Source organism: Echeneis naucrates, chromosome 8 (assembly GCF_900963305.1).
Source record: "Echeneis naucrates chromosome 8, fEcheNa1.1, whole genome shotgun sequence".
In the NCBI taxonomy this organism is placed as follows: Eukaryota; Metazoa; Chordata; class Actinopteri; order Carangiformes; family Echeneidae; genus Echeneis; species Echeneis naucrates.
The window spans coordinates 18,138,481-18,159,472 of record NC_042518.1 but is presented as its reverse complement, the minus strand read 5'-3'; the positions used below and the strand labels follow the sequence as shown (position 1 = coordinate 18,159,472).

Below are 20,992 nucleotides of genomic sequence, written 5' to 3'. Positions count from 1 at the left end.
TGTCCTCTATTGTGCATCCACCTCTCAAGCTGTTAATGTACCATTTAACAACATTTGACTTAGGTTTAGTCAGTGGAGAAATAACCCATCAGAAACTAGTTCTTATTCATTAGCAAACTGCTGCTACCAGGTTGACCAATTAGAGATATTTCATATATCACAGGAAAAGCATCATACACTATGCAGTAAGTTAAGAACAGTCATTTATTTATTAGATTTGATTTTTAAAATATTTTTCTCTGCCATGTTAGACTATGAACTTGGTTGGCCTGTTGATGCAAAATAGTTTGGTTTTAGTTCTAATTATTTTAATTTACATCATCCCAGCTCAGTAAGTATATTAGGTTAACTAATCCATCTAACTAAGTGCACAAGAACATCTGACCTCTTATTGTAAAATGAATCTGCAGCTATTAATACCTATTGCCTGAGGCCACATATCTCTGTCCACTATGACCCACAATAAATAACAGCCAGTTGCCATTGTAGACAGGCGCACTCTCAGGGGCATGTAGCATCTAAGAATTAGAGAAAAAAGGAAAGGCTTTTATAATTTTTAATATGGAGGGATAACTTAGTTGCATAATTATAACCAGAAATACTTTCTGGTATCTGTAGCCTTGAGGTTTAGCTGAAAGCCACCTGAGGAGTTGCAGGTTACATGTTAACTGAAGTGCTGTGAGAGGAGTGACGTTAGGAGTAGTTCTTTCTGACCTGACCTCTTTCTGACGTGGGCCAGTCGCCTGTGTGCCTGTCTGTGGGGCCAACATGTTTCACTTCCAGCCACTGAAATTAACATAATTTGTGAGTGACGCTCAGCTCTTTGATGGGGGAATCAAGAGTCCGACACTCAAGCCCCGTTGTTTCATCCGGTACACCCCCCGCCAGCGTTACTTGTACCAGGTCTTTTTGTCAACAACATCAGAGGAATACTGGCTATGCTACGACCGCCAAAGCCTCCACTGCCAGGAGCTGTCCCTGCTTCTACCAGCCGACTGGGGTGAGCCCGGCACCCACTGCCTGCCAGACTCCGGGGCGAAGCGGAAACTCAGACCCAGCACAAAAAGGAGGACGCCGGAGGAGTGAAGCAGACGACTCGAAGGGACGGAGAGACATGAGATGAAGAGGGGGAGAAATTAGACGGATGAAGAATCCAGGAATGCGATGGGGTGACATTTCGTGGAGGACTTGCTCCTCGGAGGCTGTCTGGCTGACTGGCTGACTGGCTGGCTGCTGGCTTGCTGGCTGGCTGTTTGAGCGACAGAGGCTAAAAAAGAAGGAAATTTGAGGCCATTGTTATCAGCCAGCAGCGGTGCAGGCACTGCTGGTGCTGGGGCGGAGGGTGGAGGTGGTGGGGGTGGGGGGCGCGAGCAGGCAGCAGGCAGGCTCCCGGTACGCTCGTTCAGCTCGTGTGCTAGCTAGCCTGCCTGTAGCCTAAACCGAACCCGTCTGCTTCTTCTGTTCTTTGATATCGAGCCCCCCACCGACGTCTGAAGCACGGTCATCCTTCTCATCCGTCTACCGTTCATGCCACACGGTGTCCGGTTCGCCGCCCTCGCGCAGCCCGCTGTGCCGGCGCTGCCGCTGGCTCCTGGAGGTGTTGTGGTGGTGGTCGCGAGCAGTCGTGCTGGTCTGGAGGAAGCACCGGAGGAGTAGCAGGGAGAAAAGAAGAGAGCGGGATAAAAAACTGACCGGATTCCTTATATTTATTTATTTATTTTCTTTTTTTTATTATTTAATTTTATTGTTATTAGTTATTGTTATTGATTACCTGGTGAATGTGCGTGGGGGCTAATCTGTGATGTGGTGCTGCTGGGTCCGTGCCGAACTGGACCGGGACCACCGGTGCTAACGAAGGTAAGGAAAAATCACCGGGAGGCGAACAGGCCAGCCGGTAATGAACGAGCTCAAACAACAAACCAGAAATACAGAGCGTGTTTGTTCGCTGTGCAGTTTGTGAACGGCGGACTGGCTGGCTCAGTGATTTATGGCCCAATAGACTTCAATCCCGGTTCAAGAAGAGTTCACAATGCTTTAAGCTGTCGCAGATACCCGCCGCAAGTAGCCCCCCTTCCTTCGGCCTTCCATCTCTGTCCTCTTCCTTTCTGTTTTCCCCCACATTTCTACTCCGCTTCTGTCCATACATTCTCCTCACATATAGTTATTCGTATACAAAGCAATGGCATTTCCCCCCCTCCCCATGGGCAGCCCCCGTTCACAATATTTAGCCCATATCTGACATTTATTTCATTTTCTTACTACAATGTTTAGATGGTGTATTCCAGCATAATTTCATTCATACACACAAGACAAATTTTTCAGTGATATCACCGTTAACTGAGATCATAAACATAACAACAATAGGTTTGATCAGGCCAATCCTTCATTGTTTCAGGGCACAGCTCAATATAATGACCCCCCCCCCCCCCCCAACACACACACACACACACCACCCCTAGTGTTAATAGGATAAGGAATATGTGGATTGCCCAAGTTAATGTATTCTCTCTCTGTCTCCCTGCCTGCATAGCTTTTTATGGCAGGCGCCATTTGTAATTTTATATCACAGGATAAAGCACAGACACTGGACACCAAGACCGACCTCTGTGTGTGTGTGTGTGTGCGCGCGCGTGTTGTTTTTGTTTGGGTGGCTCTCTCTCTGTCAGTATAAGTGGATTATTCAGGGAGGCGTCTAGTAAAGTTGGTGATTGTATTAAGCTCTAGTCCTACAAGCTGGTGGCAGAGACATTATGTGTCTTGTTTAATGGCGAAACAGCGATATGATTTAATAACATATTCCTCCTACACTCTCTGCCACGACCCCCCCCCCCCCCGCCACCACCACTACCACACACACACACACACACACACACACACACACACACACACACACTCCTCTCTTCCTCCCTCTCTCTCCCTCTCTCTCTCTCTCCTTCCTTGGGAGACTATTCCTCAGAGTAAATAATTAGGATTCCAGCTTGTCTACCAGAAAGATAAATGGCTGACATGTGTGATGTGGTGAGAGCTACAGAAGGGCTGGTTTGTCTAATCTTTAAAAAAGAATAATAACGGTGTAATACATTAAGGTCAGGAATTAAAGGCTAATTATAATATTTCAAATAAATTTATCAAATTCCTTGATAAAACACATTCGGTACCGAGTTTTCGTTACAGTTTTATTTTAATTATTTATACATTTGTGATTTTTGTTGTGTTATTTCAGGAGAAAGATTCGTTTCTCTCTATCTTTCAGTTTGTCTTTCTCTCGTTATCCATTTTTTACATGTGTATTTATTTCTGTGCCATTGGGAACATAGGATTATGCTTCCTACGACATAATTATGAATGACAAAAACATTTAGTTCACAAGTAGATACACAAATGCCAGATTTTATTTATGTATTTATTTTATTTTTTTTATTTGTCACACAGGGTTTTGTAGTTGGGGCCTCAGGTCGAACACCATCCCCTTTTCTGTATTGTTTCTGTCTTTTCTTTGGGAATTTAGCGTCAGTGTCGTGACTCTATCAGGGGCAACGGTCGGCCCGTGCAGCTTGGAGCTGATCCCGGCTCCAGTGGGCCTAACAGCAGTGGAGTCTGAGCAATTGTCCGCGGCGCTAGCAGCACATAGCTGCCTGTCTCTCAGTTAAACGCCTTATTTGTGCGGAGGAGAAATTAGTGCCAGGTGCTCCTTCGTCAGGATCCGCCGGCGTTTGGCGGCCACAAGCCCACACCGGCTGAGGGCTCTGATAGGGAGCCACGCTGCTTTCTTCAACTCTCTTTTTTCCCTCCGGAGCCCACAATAGAGCACTCTGCCTGCTCGAACCTCATGGATCACTGACTCATAAGGCTTCTTGCTTTCCTTACCAGTCTATCTATTTCTGGCATTTTCTGTCTCACCCCAGTGGTCATGTTGAATGATTTTTTAACTAATGTATTTTTTCTTTAATTTAAAATAGACCTATTGGCATACTAACCAAACAACACCAAAAAGGTGTGTAACTGTTTGCTTTCAAAACTCTGTCCCTAGAATTTCATGACTTAAAGACATCACGATTAGGTCTGTTTTTATTGTAGAATATTTACAACATCACTGTCCTCAGCATAAAGACATGATTTATACCCATCACCTTCCCCGTTTGATTAGCCCTGAAGTCTTCATTGTTACACCGTTTCGAACTTGTGAACATCTCGACGTCGGATAATAATATATATTCATATGTTTTATCTGCGCTGTGAAAAAAATTCTCAGTGATGCAAGAGCCGCCTGATATTCAGCAGCAATGATGGTTTCCGCAGATAGAGGCTGAGCCTGAGGATGAGTGAGGTACCGGCAGAGCAGATGGAATACACTAAATAACGGCCTGTGTGAAGGCCGAGGTTGACAGAAATAGGTTACCCACATCAGTCACAAGGAAAACACACTCAGGCCACATCCGCCATTACACAACAGTGTGAATCACATGACACAATGTGGTAGGATTTTATTGGAAAAAAAAACGAAAACGAATGATGTCGAGACTTAGTGAATCAGTAAAAATCAAACAAACAAAAATGGTGCGTAGAATATTAACAGATTTAAAATAATTCTGATCAGAGGTGTATAAATTCATTGTCGAAACTGACAGATTCGTGAGATTAACTGCTTATAAATGTGAGTAATTACTGACAAAAATGAAAAAGCGCAGCGCAATACTACAATAATGTAGCAACCACCATCTACCAATATTAATAGTAACAGTTATTTTCTTATTTCTGCTCAGGTTTGATATTAAGACTAATGATAATAATGATCAATTTAAACCCATCTCAGCTGAATTATTCTCTCAGTATGTGAATTAAGGAAACGTTTAACTGATACTGGGAGCACAGTTCGCCCTTCTTGTGCCCCCACCACCAGAGCATCTGCAGGCTGTGCACTGGGCTCAGGGGGAGGGGGTGGAAGAAAAGCAGTGGTTTCTATTCATGTCATGGCGCCTTTCATTGAAAGAAGATGGATTTATCGCTCTTATTTCTTTATTCTGCCTCTTGTAACCTTTCAGGTCAGATTGCAGGGGACCGTTGGAGAGACGCTGTCACGTGACCCCCGGTACCAAATGGTCTTCCGGCAGTGGTTTTCAACAAGGACCGGAGCACAAGCAGACGCCGCCACTTCTCTTAGAAATGCAGAAGACAACATACTACGACAACTCCTCGACGCTTTTCGGTGGCTACTCGTCGTACCAAGTGCAGGGGGCAGCAGCGGCGGCCGCAGCAGCCGCAAACGGTTTTGGGGGCTACGATGCCCCGGTCCCAGTGTCCCACCACCAACCGGCCTTCCAGTCGGCAACCCATCTGGAAGTGGATTCATACCAGCGCTCTGCCTGCTCTTTACAGTCACTGGGCAGTAACAGTGCTCACCAGCAGCAGCAGCAGCTAGCCAAGACCAAGGAGCTGAATGGCAGCTGCATGCGGCCCAGCCTGCCACCTGAGCACCACCCCGGCTCCCAGGTGTCCCCTCCACTGCCCCCCAACCCCAGCAGTTGTAATACAGGAGCTCAGCAGCCAGGGGGCAGTAGTGTAGCCTCCTCAGCCTCCAAATCAGCTCCCAATAAGTCGTCTAATTCCTCCTCCTCCACATCCTCCTCCTCACTTCCCCCCAACCCGACCTTGGCCAAGCAGATCTTTCCCTGGATGAAAGAGTGTCGTCAGACGACCAAGCAGAAAAACTCTTCACCAAGCAACAACTCTGGCAACGGTGTGTTGGATTACACCTGTCTCTGTCTTTGCTTTCACTTCACCCACACAACAGAATAGGCTTAACAGAATAATTATTTGTCCAGCAGCATTCTTAGTTTCTCGCTTTCGTTATTACTTTTTTCGGTTCATTCTCTTCTCCATCCACTTCTCTCCTTTATTTTCTTCCCTCATTAGCATTTTTTTCCTATTATCTCACTTCCCCACCCCATCACCACACTCCTCTTTCCTCACCTCTCTTATCAACATCCTCTTTCAAGCCCCAAATCCCCAGAGGATTTAAAAGGTTTCTCAGACCATGATGGCAAAAGTTTCCACAGGCACTGGATGAGACAGGGAAGTGACCACAGGCCAAAAGACAAGCTTATTATTATTTATCCGTGGTTGGTGGGTTCTAAATTAACTAAAGTGGCTGCTGACCTTGATTTACTGAATAATCCATATGTGTAAGCCGTAAATTACAAGCATAAAAGTACATCTATTCAGTTTTAAATTTTAATTCTTAATTTGAGCCTTTGGGTGACTTTAAAAATCCCCTGATATGTTAAGCAGCCAGGAATAGAAGAGGTCAAAGGACAACGACAAAATAGACCTGTCAGACTTTAGAGGAGTCACTTAACACTTAAGTCCAGGACCAAGAACAAATATGATGGTAACTGAACTAGTAAAATAGTGATTAATAATAATACAATTATGGATCAAATGAACAAATGCTTTATGCTGAATAATTTGGTGTTTTTCTGCCTCTGTTTAGACCATTAAAGAACTTCTCCCTTTATTTCTCTTCATCTCATTTCATACAACGTGGGACCTTAAAAGAGTTCCCAGTGTCAAATCTGAAGTAAATGGACTTGAAATAGTTGGATGTGATTGAGGAACCTCCAGGGCATTTTGTCTTTGAGCTGACTCTCATCAGTTACAATGAGGAGTCCATTACAGTAACAGTACCACCATTTAGTGTTGACCAGCTGCCAGAAACCTGCAGCCAATAGTCCATACACCTTGATCCATTTACATTCTCCACTCCACCCTGCACTCTTCCTCGTTTTCAAACGCTCCACCCTGTGGTTGGGATATGCCTTCCCATTGCTCTCTTTTCTCCCCTTCCTGGCCTCTTCCCCTCCTTTTCATTCATGCTTGGGAAGCCACTGAAAGAAGGAAGACACTAAGAGGATACATTTAAATGAATAGTACAATGAATAGATTTTCTGAGAGAGGGAGAATGACAAGCAGATATTTGAAATTAAAAAAGCAAAACAAAACACTGGCGTGATAAATTTGAATATTATCTGAATGAGTGAGCAATAAAAAAGTCACATATTACTGAATATTATTTGTATTGGTAGTTATCAGTAAGAAAAAAAATGTGCTGCACTAATGAATATGAGTCTTGAAAAGTCTTCCAGTTGACTGAACAAAGCACTGAGAAGAGATTAGACTGGCTATTGATGAGAATTTTAAACAGTCACTTAGAGAGTGCCAGTGCTCTGTGAGACAGATGGCACGGTGGTTACTTACTGTCATCTTTTTCTCCCTGACCAGAGAAATAAACTCTTTCTACTGTTAAGAGAAACACAAGGTTTTAGAGAGTTGTTTTGAACTGTGCTTCATCATAACATTGCTGCAGTATTGCTGCAGATATAAAACCTTTACCTAGAAAATTGTTTTGTCTTGGCCTCAAAAATTATCCAAAATGAAGGAACTGCTTTTTTCTCTCTTTTTTCTTCTTTTTTTGATAATTCAAAGGTAAACCATCAGAAGGTTTGGTCTTGTGGTACTACTGAAATTCCTTGATCATATCAGCATCCTTTTTATTTGTTTTCAGTGTAAATGAAATGTTAAAATGACTACCCAGCAGAATTTCTCACGAATATTGGAATTTCTTAATATGACCTGATACAATGAGTGTCTCTTCAAATAATGATGCAGACATTGCTTATAATTATATGGTTACCAAGGTACAATGAGAAACATGTGGATTGTACCAGTAGCATTTCTTCCCTCATCGCCATACTTACTATAATGTCACTCATGGCTGGGTTAGGCTTAGCACTAAAATGACTCGCTTAGGTCTAACAACAGAAAATAAGTAAAATATTAAAATAGAAACAACATGAGCTTCTCCTGTGTCATATTCCTGTATTTCATCAACCCAACCTCAGTTCAACATGGATTTTTACTCCTCAATTGCAATAGCTGGCTAAATGATCATCCAGATTCTTTTTACATATCAAACGGGTCATGGTGCTCAGCCTGGTCAATTAGGAAGGACTAGCCAAAAGCCACAACCTACTGCAAATGGATGTCATGTTAATACATTTAGCTTTAGACAGGTGCTGATTGTATAGTCATTTGAAGGCAGCAGTTTATGGTGCTATTAAATTGTGTTATTTTTTTTGAAGATCTTTCTATTATTTATCCTGGTTTGTTGTGGCTTGTATTTTTTGTTAATATTAGCACCAGATAATTAACACTCATCACAGCAGCGTGTGAACAGGAGAATACCTTATGGGTTTTTCATTAGATGATTATCTTCCTATTGAAATTAAAGTATCATTATCATTTTCAAATAAATAACAATAAGAATAACATTTCTCACATCTCACATCACTCACACTCAGAGGGAGTGTCTCACAGTGAGCCAATGTAGAAAGTCTCCAAAGGTGTCAGGAAATTCACATGCCACAAACAATATTTGAATCAGATCAAGTCAAATCAAATCAAGTAAAAAAAATAATCATATGAGCATCATCCAAGACACACATCTTCCTTCTCTGGGCAAGTATGTGTTAAAAGTCAGTATTTATGACAGAAACATGTTGAGAAGTTTAACTTTTGCTGGTGAGCTGACTGAGGAGAGTATACATTAAGTGTATGTCACGCTCATAGTCCCTGTGTTACAGGTGCTGTTGCTGTTGGGGGTATGTCTTTACAGCCAAGATCTAATTTAACTGCCTTTGGCCAGCAACAGGGCCTTGGTCTCTTAATAACTGCCACTGTTATGAAGTGTTGACAGCTAATATCATGAGATAATTCAGGCGGCCTGTCTGTACCCCCCTCTGCTTTATTAAGAACCTGAATGATTTCTATTTCCTCCAGCAAGAAGCTTGATTATGTTGAACTGTCCCTTCCTTTCTGACTGTTGTTTTTTTACGTAATCTTTTTTCATGTATTTTCCTCTTTTGGTTGATTTCACCCTTTTCAATTTCTGGGTTTTAATGTTTCCTCGTGTTTCTTTTATTGTTTGTTTTTCTGTGTGTATTCTACATTATTTCATGCTCCTTATATGTTTCTCACTTGCTGTGTGTCTACTGTATGTTTTCTGTCCTCAGCATCAGGAGGAGCTGAGAGTGGGAGCAGTGGCGAGAAGAGTCCTACCAGTGGGTCGTCAGCATCATCGAAGCGGGCTCGCACAGCATACACCAGCGCCCAGCTGGTGGAGTTGGAAAAGGAGTTCCACTTTAACCGGTACCTGTGTCGACCACGGCGTGTAGAGATGGCCAACCTGCTCAACCTATCTGAACGCCAGATCAAGATTTGGTTCCAGAACCGGCGCATGAAGTACAAGAAGGACCAAAAGTCCAAGGGCCTGAGTTCTAGCTCTGGAGGGCCCTCTCCAACTGGCTCCCCACCCTTGCCCATACAGTCTTCTGCCAGCTTCCTCAACTCAATACACTCCATGGGAGGGGGAGGTGGGGGAGGAGGTGCAGGCTATGATGCCCCATCTCCACCCTCTTTTGGTAAGCCCCACCAGGGAGTTTCTTACTCCATGTCCACTGCCTATTCTAATGTCCCAATGAAGGGCTGCCCTTCTCAGCAGAAGTATGGAGCCCCAGATCCGGACTATGGTGACCCCCATCCCCACCACAGCCTTGTACAGGCCAACAACACTGGCTATGGGACTCCCAGCAATATGCAGGCCAGTCCAGTCTACGTAGGAGGTGGCAGCTATGTGGAACCGATGCCTGGTTCGGGGCCGTCCATTTATGGGCTAAACCACCTTGGTCCCACGCCACCCCATCACCAAACAATTGACTACAATGGCGCAGGGCCGATGTCGGCCGCCAACCAGCACCATGTGGGCGGAGGGGGACCTCCAGGTACCTGTGACCCGCCCACACACCCGACGTATACTGAGCTGTCAGCGCACCACACCTCGACTCAGGGCAGAATCCAGGAAGCACCCAAGCTCACCCACCTGTAGCAGGTTTGGAACAAAATGAAAATGTAGAAAATAGTGAATACCACAAAACAAGTAACATGACGTGACTCACTAACAGACTAACTAAGATGTGGGGACTCTATTGTTACTGCTGCAAAGGGACAGCAGGAAAGACAAAACAAGACAGACAGGAGCCATCCTATGGTTTGGCCTGTGGCCTACAGTCACAAATCAGTGTTATTTTTTAGCCAGCCCCGCAATAGCAGCATTTCAGCCAAAATATTAACCATTCTTCAAATATAAAAAGATAAAAAAAAATTAAAAAGAAAAAAAAACTAACAGACACAAAGCATACACCCTGCAGTGAAGAATTGGTTAAATTAGCAGTGTTTGAAGAATGTTTGAAGAATTTTTAAGCCATGGACCAAACGCACTGACTTCTTTCCACTTCTTGAACATAACATTCTCACACAGGAAATTAGGAAACTTTGCATATCATCGCTTTTTAAACAATCTGGCTTAAAAACCTTTGAGCAAGTAATGATTAATTTCAGACCACTTCAAAAATCCTGCAAGGTTGGATGGTGGACACCACAAAGTTCCAGTTTCTGTGTGTACTTCTCTGTGGACTGAGCACTTTGTTACTTTCACAGTACTGATATAGAACCTAGACAGGATTGATAATAAGAGAGTACATGGAGTCCTAACATGTGTATACAATATCAAGCCTATAAGTTACGAAGCAAATTAATTTGCAGTATAATTATATACTAGTGAGCAGACCTCACTGCATAGATGTTTTTACATATTTCTGGACTTTTCCCAACTATTTTTTGCATGGATGGATCAAATTGCAGCAGGTGTTCAGCTTGTGTGTAGTAAAGAAGCCTATAATTGGTCTGTTAGAGCTGGTATGTGGTTTAAAATTGTACTTTGATAATAAATTCACCCCCTAAGACAAACACGTACACAGACAGCTCTCCCGCATGGTAAATGAAATAGTTGAGATTTTAATGGGCAGTTAACGAGGTGGTTAGATTTATGATCCTGAGCTCTCTCCCCTCCAGGCAACACATGCTTTTGTCAGCCAGGCTGAGCTATGTGGAAGGCTCAGGCTCTCAATCAGCTGGAGAGGAAGAACAGAAATATATAGCTAGAGCTGGCAGCACTCGTCTTTTCCTGTTTCACAAAGCCCATAAAAACCCTTGGATGGTCTTCCCCACACTGTCTCTTTTTGTCTCCTGTTGTACCTTTTTTCCGTCTACTCAGACTGTATCACAAGCAACCCACTTACTCCTGTCTGCCGCTGGAGCAGCCTCTGCCCCCTGCCCCCTGCCCCCTACCCCCTCACACACACATCCATCACTCATGCACATGCACTCACCACCACTCCCATCACTCTAACAGGGTTTATGAAGCTACAAGCTCAGAGGCTAAACTAGCTCACATAGACACACACATGTGTTAAGCTATGTTAGCTTAATCACACCTTCATATACACACAGCAATGCTAAGCTAGCTTCCTTTCATTGACATACATCCGCAGCTGGGATATGCCAGCTGCTGACATCTTCAAACAAACATGGAAGAGAAATCTTTAATGTTCATATTTTAGCACATCACTGACACAGGGTAACTAATAAGAGTGGAGAACACTATTTATTTAAGTTTGGGTAAGTCATTGCCCTCCTCTCTTCTCTCTCTCTTTCTCTCCCTCTATTTTGCTCTCTCTTTGGAAGGGTTCACTTACATTCGCGCTACACTAATGCGTTAAAGTCCCCATTTTATATTTTGTTTTGTTCTCACATATCTTGACTTTTAACGTGGATACAGGGTATATATTTGAACAAAAATGCATGTCCCAGAAATCTGAGCTGGTGTGCATCACACATTTTCAAAACAACTGGAATGTCCAAAGAGTTGGTGAGAACAGTTTGGAATGACAAACACTAAAATCCTCACAGAGTTTCATCCCTGAATTGAAAAGTGAAAGCAGGTTGTGCTCACTGACACTCTGGAAGTTAACCAGTGGTTTTTAAAATGCAGATTCATACAAATGCTTTTCACATCTGGGCATCATTGTTGCACTTAGAGTTTACATTTTGATGGTTAAAGGAAAAAAAAAATTACTAATAATAAAATCTTATTTTGAAGATGGAAGGCCCTCCAATCAAAGCGTCTTTCATCAGTGTGTTCAAGTGAACATTCATATCTAAATATTTATTTGTTATAGCCAGTTTAAAAAGACTTTCTGTTTTGTATTATTATTTATCCTTCATGTATTTATATCAAGAAAAAATACTGTACTTTTTTAGTATTTACCTGCTATGAAAGAAAAAAAAAACGTTGTGTTTCTTCTTGTCCATTGTACTGAAGTTAAATTTTTTAGTTCTTGTATTTTAGGAGAAAATAAGTAGTTTTTATGTTCCTATAATGACCCTTGTACATAAATGCCTTGGCTTGTACAAGGAAAACAGCCAGGATGGGGATTGGTGACCCAACCTGGCATAGTCAGAAGTTAGACAAACTATTAGCTGGAAAAAAGAACGAGTCTTTTGGAAAAGAAAAACTTCTTTCTTTGTTATTTGTAGCTCCCTTTTCTTTGATTGTTGAGAGAGTTGTCTGTCAAACAATTCTTAATAAAAGGTTATGTTATTCAGAGCTATCGTCAGTTTTGTGAAGGACTTGACTTGTTTGATTAATCACTTTTCCAATCATTAAACAACAGACAAATCCATAGGTCATTGTGCCACAGGTTATAATGACCCATATTTTGTTACTAGGTGAAATCTAGTGATCATAGTGATGATAGGAGCAAAGCGAAAATGGCTGAGATGTAGTGCGTGGAATGACAAGTTCGCATCAGGAGTAGGTTGGGCTGAATGGATGGGTCAACAACACACAATAATGTTTTTTGTTTCTATTATCTATGACTGTTCATTGCTGTTGTTGAAACCATTACAGAAAAGATCATCTTGGGTTAAGAAAGCACTTGTTTCAACCCAAGTATCTTTTCCCGAATCTAACTGTTTTATCTCTCAAATAGTGGCACACCTACTAATCCTCTAAATAAGCTGCATAACCTTGACATTACAAAAGGGTTTAGATTAAAACAAAACTTCACCAAATCAATTAGCTGACCTAAATCCATTAAAGGAGCTAGTTGTAAGATTTGCTATTACATAGCCAACATTAGCATTTTAGCACCAGTTAGATTTCTAGATGCATGTTACAAGTTCAGCATCAAACGTCTTTCTTTTACTCACCAATATTTGTCTCCTTCTTGTTTTGATTCTACTTTTATCCATTATTTTCCTCTACTGAAGTTAGCATCTTAACCAGCTCGCTCCAGCCTAGTTGGACCATCTCATCACTTTCCCATACCAACCCACTGCAGCTAGGCTGCCCTGAAGGAGTAATGCTGCTCAGAGGACTTTTTGTAACATTGTGCACTGTAAAGTCAACCATGGCTGAACCTCTTGGCTAACTGGTAAGTTAACCGCTGTTAATGTTAATGTTGACTGTATAACAATGACAAAACTTAAAAAGTTTCAGTAGTTGTTTAATGTTGTGCCTCAAAGTCAGATCAAACAGTTTTTGTGGCCACAAAGTCCTTTTCATGAATGTCAGGTTTGGGTGAGGACATGCTTTTTTTTTAAGGAGCAGATCTCAGGACTGAAACTGATGCCATGTAGCTAATACCTCCAGCTGAAAGCATCAGTGTCACAAAACATTCACATTTGTTAAATGTTACGCCCAGGGCTGCGTGTAACATGACAGTCATTAAAAAGAAACATCTTTAGCCGGTAGCCAAACTTCAAACTAGTGTGTCCTCCTGGCTTTGCACAGTGCAGATAATAAGTTAATTGCCAAAGTTGTCTACTTGGCAAATGTACCCGTCACAGCCTTTTATGCTAGTGAGCTGATGGGTTGTGTCACTCGCTTTCCCTCACTAAAGTGTATGGTTAGAAATCCAAGTATTAATTAGCTCAAACGTAATACCCAAAGCTGAAACAACTGTAACCACATCACTTTCTTTCTTTTTCACAATTAGGAATGATATGAGTACAATTTTATCATTTTTTTTCAGGTACCAGTTCTTTGCAGCAAAAACAACAGCGAGGTGGCCCCAACAAACATGCCACCCATGCTGCTTAAGTGTCCTTGAGCAACACACTGAAACCTGATCTGACTTTTGGACTTAATCTTTCACATGAGAAAAATCTATTGCTCAGCATGAGAATTTGTCAGGGCCTCAGATTGTTTGAGAGCTGTGAGAAACTTCACGTAGTTAGCTGCCCTGAGAATAAGGATAAAAACCTTCCGGTATGTTTTATTTATTATTATTGTAATTTATCACTGTATTTATGTTTTTAATGAAATAGTGAATGGAGACCTGTTACAGTAGAGGACAGGAGATGATTTACCTCTGACCCAAAATGAACATAAGTAACTGCTGCCGTGATTGCTGTCCTTATGTTTCTGCCTGAGGAGCCCTGGTGTTTCACGTCACGTGGTTTGTTCGTGCGCTCATGCGCTCAAAGGCCTAAAAGCAGTTTAAAACATCGAACATAAATCAGCCTCCCATAAATAATGGCCGCACTTCCCTTTAGATCTCCGTTGGACTAACAGACAATAAAAACACCAATAAGCAGAGATTGGATCTAATTTATTGCCTCATAAAAACAGACGAAGACCTCAGCTCAGCTTCAGCAATGCAGGCAGCTGAAAACAGTCCAGCTCTGACTGGAGAAAAGGCTCACACACGCTAGCGTCCAAACACGCACCCACACACACACACAAGCACACATACACGAACACGTGCGTTTACAAATTGATACTAAGACCAAATCATAATTGTAGTATAATACGATAAGACAGCTTGAGGTGTTGTCTTCAGGCGGAGGAATCTGATAGAGGTCACATGTGAGCCGGAGTCTTCTTTTAGCTACAATTTGGACTTATATGGATAATAATAATAATAACAATAATAATAAATAGGTCCATAATATAATCCATCGTCTTTACTTAGTAGACTAAGATGAATGGCGTCTTCCCTTGATTATTGTTCTCAAGTTTTTTAGTTTGTTTTTCCTGGAAACAGAACGTAGACCAATCAAACCGTCAAATATCAATTATTAGTAAATTTAGTTTAAATTAAGTTTGAATTATGTTTCTAAAACGAGAAAGAGAATTGATTCCCTGCAACTAACACAAAAAAGTATTGATACTAAACAAAATAAAAATAAAATTATAACAAATTTATGAGAAAGTTAAATGAATAAAAGCAGATAAGTCATCCAAAATCCATGTGTTCAGGAAGTAATCCGTTTCCTTTGCGACGACGACAAAATCAACTCCTCGTCTCAACCAAAAGCCAGAACTCCACATCAACTGGTCATAATTTTACAGAAGTCTATCAATCAACCAATAAATCAATAAAAGAAAGTAAAATAAATCAAAACAAAATAGAGTAAAATAAAAAAGAAATAGAAATAATGAAATGGTTGATTTTGTTAAAACAAACAACCAAAGTGGCGTCATGTGATGCGATGTCTCAGTCAGCAGCTTTGTGTGTCTGTGGGTGCTTAGACCGCCTCGGCCTACTCACTGCCTGAGCTTTCTGTTACGCTTAATGGCCTTCACTCCCACACAAGTTCTACTCAGCCTCTGGACTTTTGTCCGAAACCATATGGCCTGGAAAAGATGTCGGAACAACACAGACACTTCACATTTTTTCTTTTTTAGTTTTTTAAATATATAACATGTATATTTCACGTTTGCCGTTTCCGCGCGCGCGTGTCTTAAAAGTTGTGAGAAAATAAGATACCGAGTCAAACACCAAACACTGAAACTAAAGAACGCGAGGGGTGGGGGTGGGGGGGCTCTCCTTGTTATGTGGGACTGCTGTCAGCCTCTGTGCAGGGAAAGCAAGATTGATCACCGCACTTCTTTTTTCTTTTTTTCACACTAGGGGCCCTCCCCAAAAATATCCCCATCTAAATTCCCGAGGTCCCGATCTTTATAAAAATCTACATGTGCGTCGTGTCAAGTTTGAGGGCCACGGCGGCTCGTCACGCACAGCTCGCTCTCACCTTCACGTCACCTCAGCTGCGGTTTTATTTCACTGCAAGCTTCGGTATACACGGAGCGACCTCGCTGTGAACTCTCACACATTTAACTCCCACAGTCCTCTGGGAAGGAAGGGGGTAGCTCTCTTTGTGCTGAAACTATTTTAGGTTTAAATTATATTTAGACAGTATTTAGCTTTCTCTCTTTATATAGAAGACACACACACACACACACACACACACACACACACACAACTGTAGAAAAGTAGAAATGTAAAAAAAAAAAAAAAAAAAACAGACTTACACAGCCCCGGGCTCCCTATCTTTGGCTGTCGTCTCGTCTCCCCACAGTAAAATCTAACTTTCTGACTGTCTGCTCTGTTTGAAGCCAATCTGCTTCATCTCCGCTACCGCTGAGTAAACATCTCCCTCTGAGCGGCTGATCAGTCTAAAATCCACCACAACTTTTATGTGTGTGAGTAGTGGATTTTCAGCCTCTGTCACACTTTATAAGTTTAATGATCTGAGTGCTGTAAACATTTTTTTCTGAAGTAGCCATATTGCAAACAGAGCTCCATTCACCTCATGTTAACCGTCATTACATCACCCGGAGGATGCAGGGAAACTGTACCGAGCTGCTCTATTGTTCACAGGCCGGGATGCGCCGACCCGCCACCCACAGGGCGCACATGGCGACCGGCCGCCTTCACGTTTTTTCCCTACTCAGAATATACCCCCCGTTAAGAAAAACAATAGAAGCTATCGTTTGATATCGCCTCTTTTTGCCACACCATTTGGTGGAAAAATAATAAGGCTGCCTCTCACAGCAGTCGCTGCCGCCAGGCCCCGGCCCCCATTGGCTGTTTTGGCTCACATGACCAGGAATTGGCTGCAATTTCGTCCCATAGTTCTTCAGTTTAGCTTCCCCAGGTCCCCATACGCTAGTAATATCACCAATATACACAATTATTATAGGGACCGCATTTACGATATAGCGGTCGGGAGCCTGTATGACCGTGCGTTTTTTTTATTATTATTATTTCGGTTTAATTTTTTAAGAGGCCACGTTGTGTGTGTGCCTGTGTGTGTGCGTGTATGTGTGCGTGTGTGTGTGTGGGGGGGTGTTTGTGCATATGTGTTTTGTTTTGTGTTGTTTGTGTATTTTTTTTATCTGGGGGGGAAGGGATTGTTCGGGGTCTCGCCGTTCGAGGGTGAAACCGGTTTGAGGGAGCTATGAATTTTGAATTTGAAAGGGAGATCGGTTTTATAAACAGCCAGCCATCCCTAGCAGAGTGCCTGACGTCCTTCCCCGCCGCCCTGGAGTCATTTCAAACTTCATCAATCAAGGAGTCGACAGTCATTCCGCCTCCCTTCGAGCACACCATCCCCAGCCTCAGCCCCTGCACAACCAGCCAGCCGAGACCGGCTGCTAGGAGCCAGCAGAACCGGAGAACCTCCGCCACTAATGGCCTCCAGACCCACCACCGAGGCACCCAGCTGCCCGGACCGCCTGGCCAGGCCCCTGCCTCGGTCACTGCGACCCCGGCCGGTCCGTTGGCCCACGAGTTCCCCTGGATGAAGGAGAAGAAGTCATCCAAGAAGTGCCCCAAGCCCGGGGGCAGCTCCAGCGGTAGCGGATCCATCATCCCCCCCTCCTCGTCCTCCCCGTCTCCTACCGCCTCCGGGTACGCTTCGGCGGGCATCGAGTCGCCCACAGGTCGGTATGCTGGGATGTGTATGTCTGATGGCAGTGCTAGGCTGTACAGATTGCTTTTAATTTTCTGTTTACATCTAAATCCACCTCAAAAACAACCCTTAATTCATTCCATGCACCGGGGTAGCTGAGATGACTTTGCCTTTTTCTCCCTCATTCTATGTGTGTGTGCGCGCGCTCGTGAGCGTGCATGCGAGTATACCGTGCAGCGCGGTGATGCTGTGTCAACAGGGAAGTCTTATCTACACCCCTGCATTATGCTGCAGTGCTTTGCACACTCTCCCATCATGCATTTAAATGTGCACCATTAACTCCTCACACATCATCGCTGTCACCCAAAGGATCTGTGCATGTGTGCACCAACTTTAAACTGAGTGCAAACCCTCCACTCCAGCACCCTGTTATCTCTTTGCATCTGGAGCTGAAACCTCCTAAATGCGTCTTGTCCACACACAATGATTCTCTGTGCGGAAAGACGCAGGAGGTGTGTTTTCCTCATCCAACCCACATGAGTGCTGCTGGAGCGGGAATCTGTTTACTGGATGTGCGATTTCAGACCAGCAGCAGCAGCAGCATCGCCTTCATATTTTATATTCATAGCACAACTGAGATGGTGGCCATATTGGATTGAGCTGGGAAAGATGGCGATGCAAAGTGAACGGACAGATACTATGTGGAGATGGGGGTTGGGGGGAAGCTAGAAGCTTCAGCCACACAGCGCACACAACACATTATCTGATTTTCAAAGTTTTATGTGATTTGTGGATTTTACAACATTCGTATCAAGCTGTATTTTTTTCTTCTTTTTTACACTCAAAATGCGACTCAAATGTATTTATAAATCATCCTCCTGTTTTCTTCCCTTCTTGTCCAATTTCCTGCCTCATTCATACAGTCACTGATGGTTTTATTCGTGTTTCCGACACAACTTCACATCGATATTCCCACATTTCCCCACACATTTCCTCCCTTTCCCATGATGTATTTATTTTTGTCCCGCATTTCAATAATCAGCCGCGGCCTTTCACAGTGCCCGCTGCGCATCAGACAGGAGGCAAAAATTGGACATTACGAGCATCTGCTCATTCTTAGTATTATCGTAAACAAAAGTTACCAATAATAATAATAATAATAACAACAACAACAACAACAACAATTATAATAAAATTACAGTCATACGTTGGGCTACCCCTGTAACCGAAGAGGGTATTTTTATGAGTGTTTTATTATTTATTAGACTATTGGTTTATAGCGGAAAAGGGCCGAGGGGATTTGTGCTTAGTGCTGCAGCTGTTTATTTCTTGGCTAGAGGGCTTTCACGTCATTAAATTGCTAAGGTTATAAATGATTTTGAAGAAGCAGATTACAATTTGAAATTTCAACGAAATCTAAAAATAAAATAAGATACAAATAAAATTGTTTTTATTTGAATTTTATTTAGAATTTGTCTTGAATTTGTATAGTAAATCCGCCACACATTTATTATTTTTATTAAAATGTATTTATTTATCTAACTTTGTCTGCTTCCTATATTTGTCTATTTATCCCTATAGACCCGAGTCAGGGTCTGGATGGAGGTGGAGCTGGGTCCCGCCGGCTGCGCACCGCTTACACCAACACGCAGCTGCTGGAGCTGGAGAAAGAGTTCCACTTCAACAAGTACTTGTGCCGGCCCAGGAGGGTGGAGATCGCTGCCCTTTTAGATCTGACCGAGCGTCAGGTTAAAGTCTGGTTCCAGAACCGGCGGATGAAACACAAGCGACAGACAACGCACCACAGGGACGGTGGAGTCGGGAGCCACGAATCTAGCGACCCGGGCGGGTTTGAGCCGCTCGAAGGCGCCGACGCCTCTTCCCCGTACTCCAGCCAGCCGTTGGAGGCATCAGGCACTGGGAACGCTACACTTAAGGCCGAGAGCGACGATTCATCATCGGCCGCAGCTGCCACCGCCTACGCTAATGACAGAGGAGACAATGCACTGCCTACGCCGGAGGAGGTAGGCCGTTTGAGCCGCCCACCGCTTCCCGGGGAATCTGGCTACCCTGATCGCGCTGCGACTCACCATTCCCCGCCGCCGTATATAGTGACGAACTCCCCAGACAACCCTGGCCTGGTGGAGCTGACCGAGGCCGGGCCCGCGGCGGTAGTAGTGTCCGAGCAGCAGGACCTCTCCATCACCTCTGCTGGCTCCTTGGTCCACACTCCTACCGCCGCCTCATTAACAGCGCTCCCCGACCTGGCCTTCTTTGCCGGGGACGCCTGCCTATCACCCAGCCTGCAGAGCTCCCTGGACAGCCCGGTGGATTTCTCCGAGGAGGACTTCGACCTGTTCACAAGCACACTGTGCACCATAGACCTGCAGCACCTGAACTTCTGAGGGCCGCGCTGAAGACGGACAGGCCAGTATGGAGCAACAATCGACGGGATGGACTCTGTTCTTTCAAAAGAATTAAAGCTTCTCGGCAACATTCCTGAAAAATTTCTGAGTGAAAATGATGTTCGTTTTGAAAATACTTTTTTGTCTTCTTGTTGGTTTAATTTGGCGGATATAATGTAGTTAAAGAGATATTAAGTAAATTTCGTGGGTTTTTTATGATTGTTTTAAACGTCGAAGGATTTTTTTTTTTCGTTTGAAACGTTGTGGAATATTTTCTCCCTCTTGTCCAAATTACAGGTAATTTATTGCCTTTCTTGTCTCTGATCATTAAGGTTAAAACGATTAACCCTTCTCAGTACGTGTGGATTTATTTCCTCTAGTCCATCCTGGTTCAGCTTCATTGGATCCTTAACTTCTCAGGAACTGTTCACGGAGTCTAGGGGCAGAAAGCTGGACTGCTTTTAGAAAAATATAACCTGAGTTCACTCCCTCTCTAAACGAGACAGAAGGAGAGGGAAGCCCTGCTGATGACCCAAGTTTTAGACGGTAGTTTATTTATTGAAATTCTTTAATAGTAAAAATCCAAATTATTTATTGTATATATATTTTCATAGTGGAATTATGATAATAATAAAATATGCAAACGTTTATGAGTCGTTAATTTTCTGTTATTTTCAGATTTAATGGATTGTAGAATATCATAATAGTCTAATGAACAATGCTATTAATTTTTGTAACCACACACACACACACACACACACACACACATATCTATGTATAATATATATATATTTTTTTACCCCCTTTTAAAAGTACCTTTTTTATTTTCGCTAAAATTTTGGGTTTAGTGCAAATTTCAGTGTGAAATTAGTGGCCCCATCTAGTTTTCCCACACTACACAGGATAAACATGCAGCCTGATATAACCTGCTA

The 20,992-nt window shown here is 43.0% G+C and overlaps 2 protein-coding genes across 12 annotated transcripts in view; both read left to right on the top strand.

Moving 5' to 3' along the window:
* The window catches only part of hoxb3a (homeobox B3a), a 52,672-nt gene extending 36,391 nt beyond the window's left edge, over positions 1-16,281 (top strand). For 9 of the 11 annotated variants that reach the window (XM_029507858.1, XM_029507849.1, XM_029507853.1 and 6 more), the window contains 2 exons: positions 5,043-5,737; positions 9,069-12,557. In XM_029507858.1, the coding sequence (XP_029363718.1) occupies positions 5,164-5,737; positions 9,069-9,940 (1,446 nt within the window). In that variant the 5' untranslated portion in view covers positions 5,043-5,163 and the 3' untranslated portion in view covers positions 9,941-12,557. Of the gene's footprint in view, positions 1-1,360; positions 1,858-5,042; positions 5,738-9,068; positions 12,558-13,224; positions 13,389-13,988 lie in introns of those variants that run through there. The other 2 variants (XR_003841003.1, XM_029507855.1) reach the window with 2 other exon arrangements.
* Positions 16,282-16,419: 138 nt separating this feature from the next.
* Positions 16,420-20,704, top strand: hoxb2a (homeobox B2a). The gene is made up of 2 exons (XM_029507860.1): positions 16,420-17,686; positions 19,237-20,704. Exons 1-2 carry the CDS (start codon positions 17,203-17,205, stop codon positions 20,058-20,060), a joined length of 1,308 nt encoding a protein of 435 aa, XP_029363720.1. The 5' UTR covers positions 16,420-17,202; the 3' UTR covers positions 20,061-20,704.
* Positions 20,705-20,992: the final 288 nt, after the last annotated feature.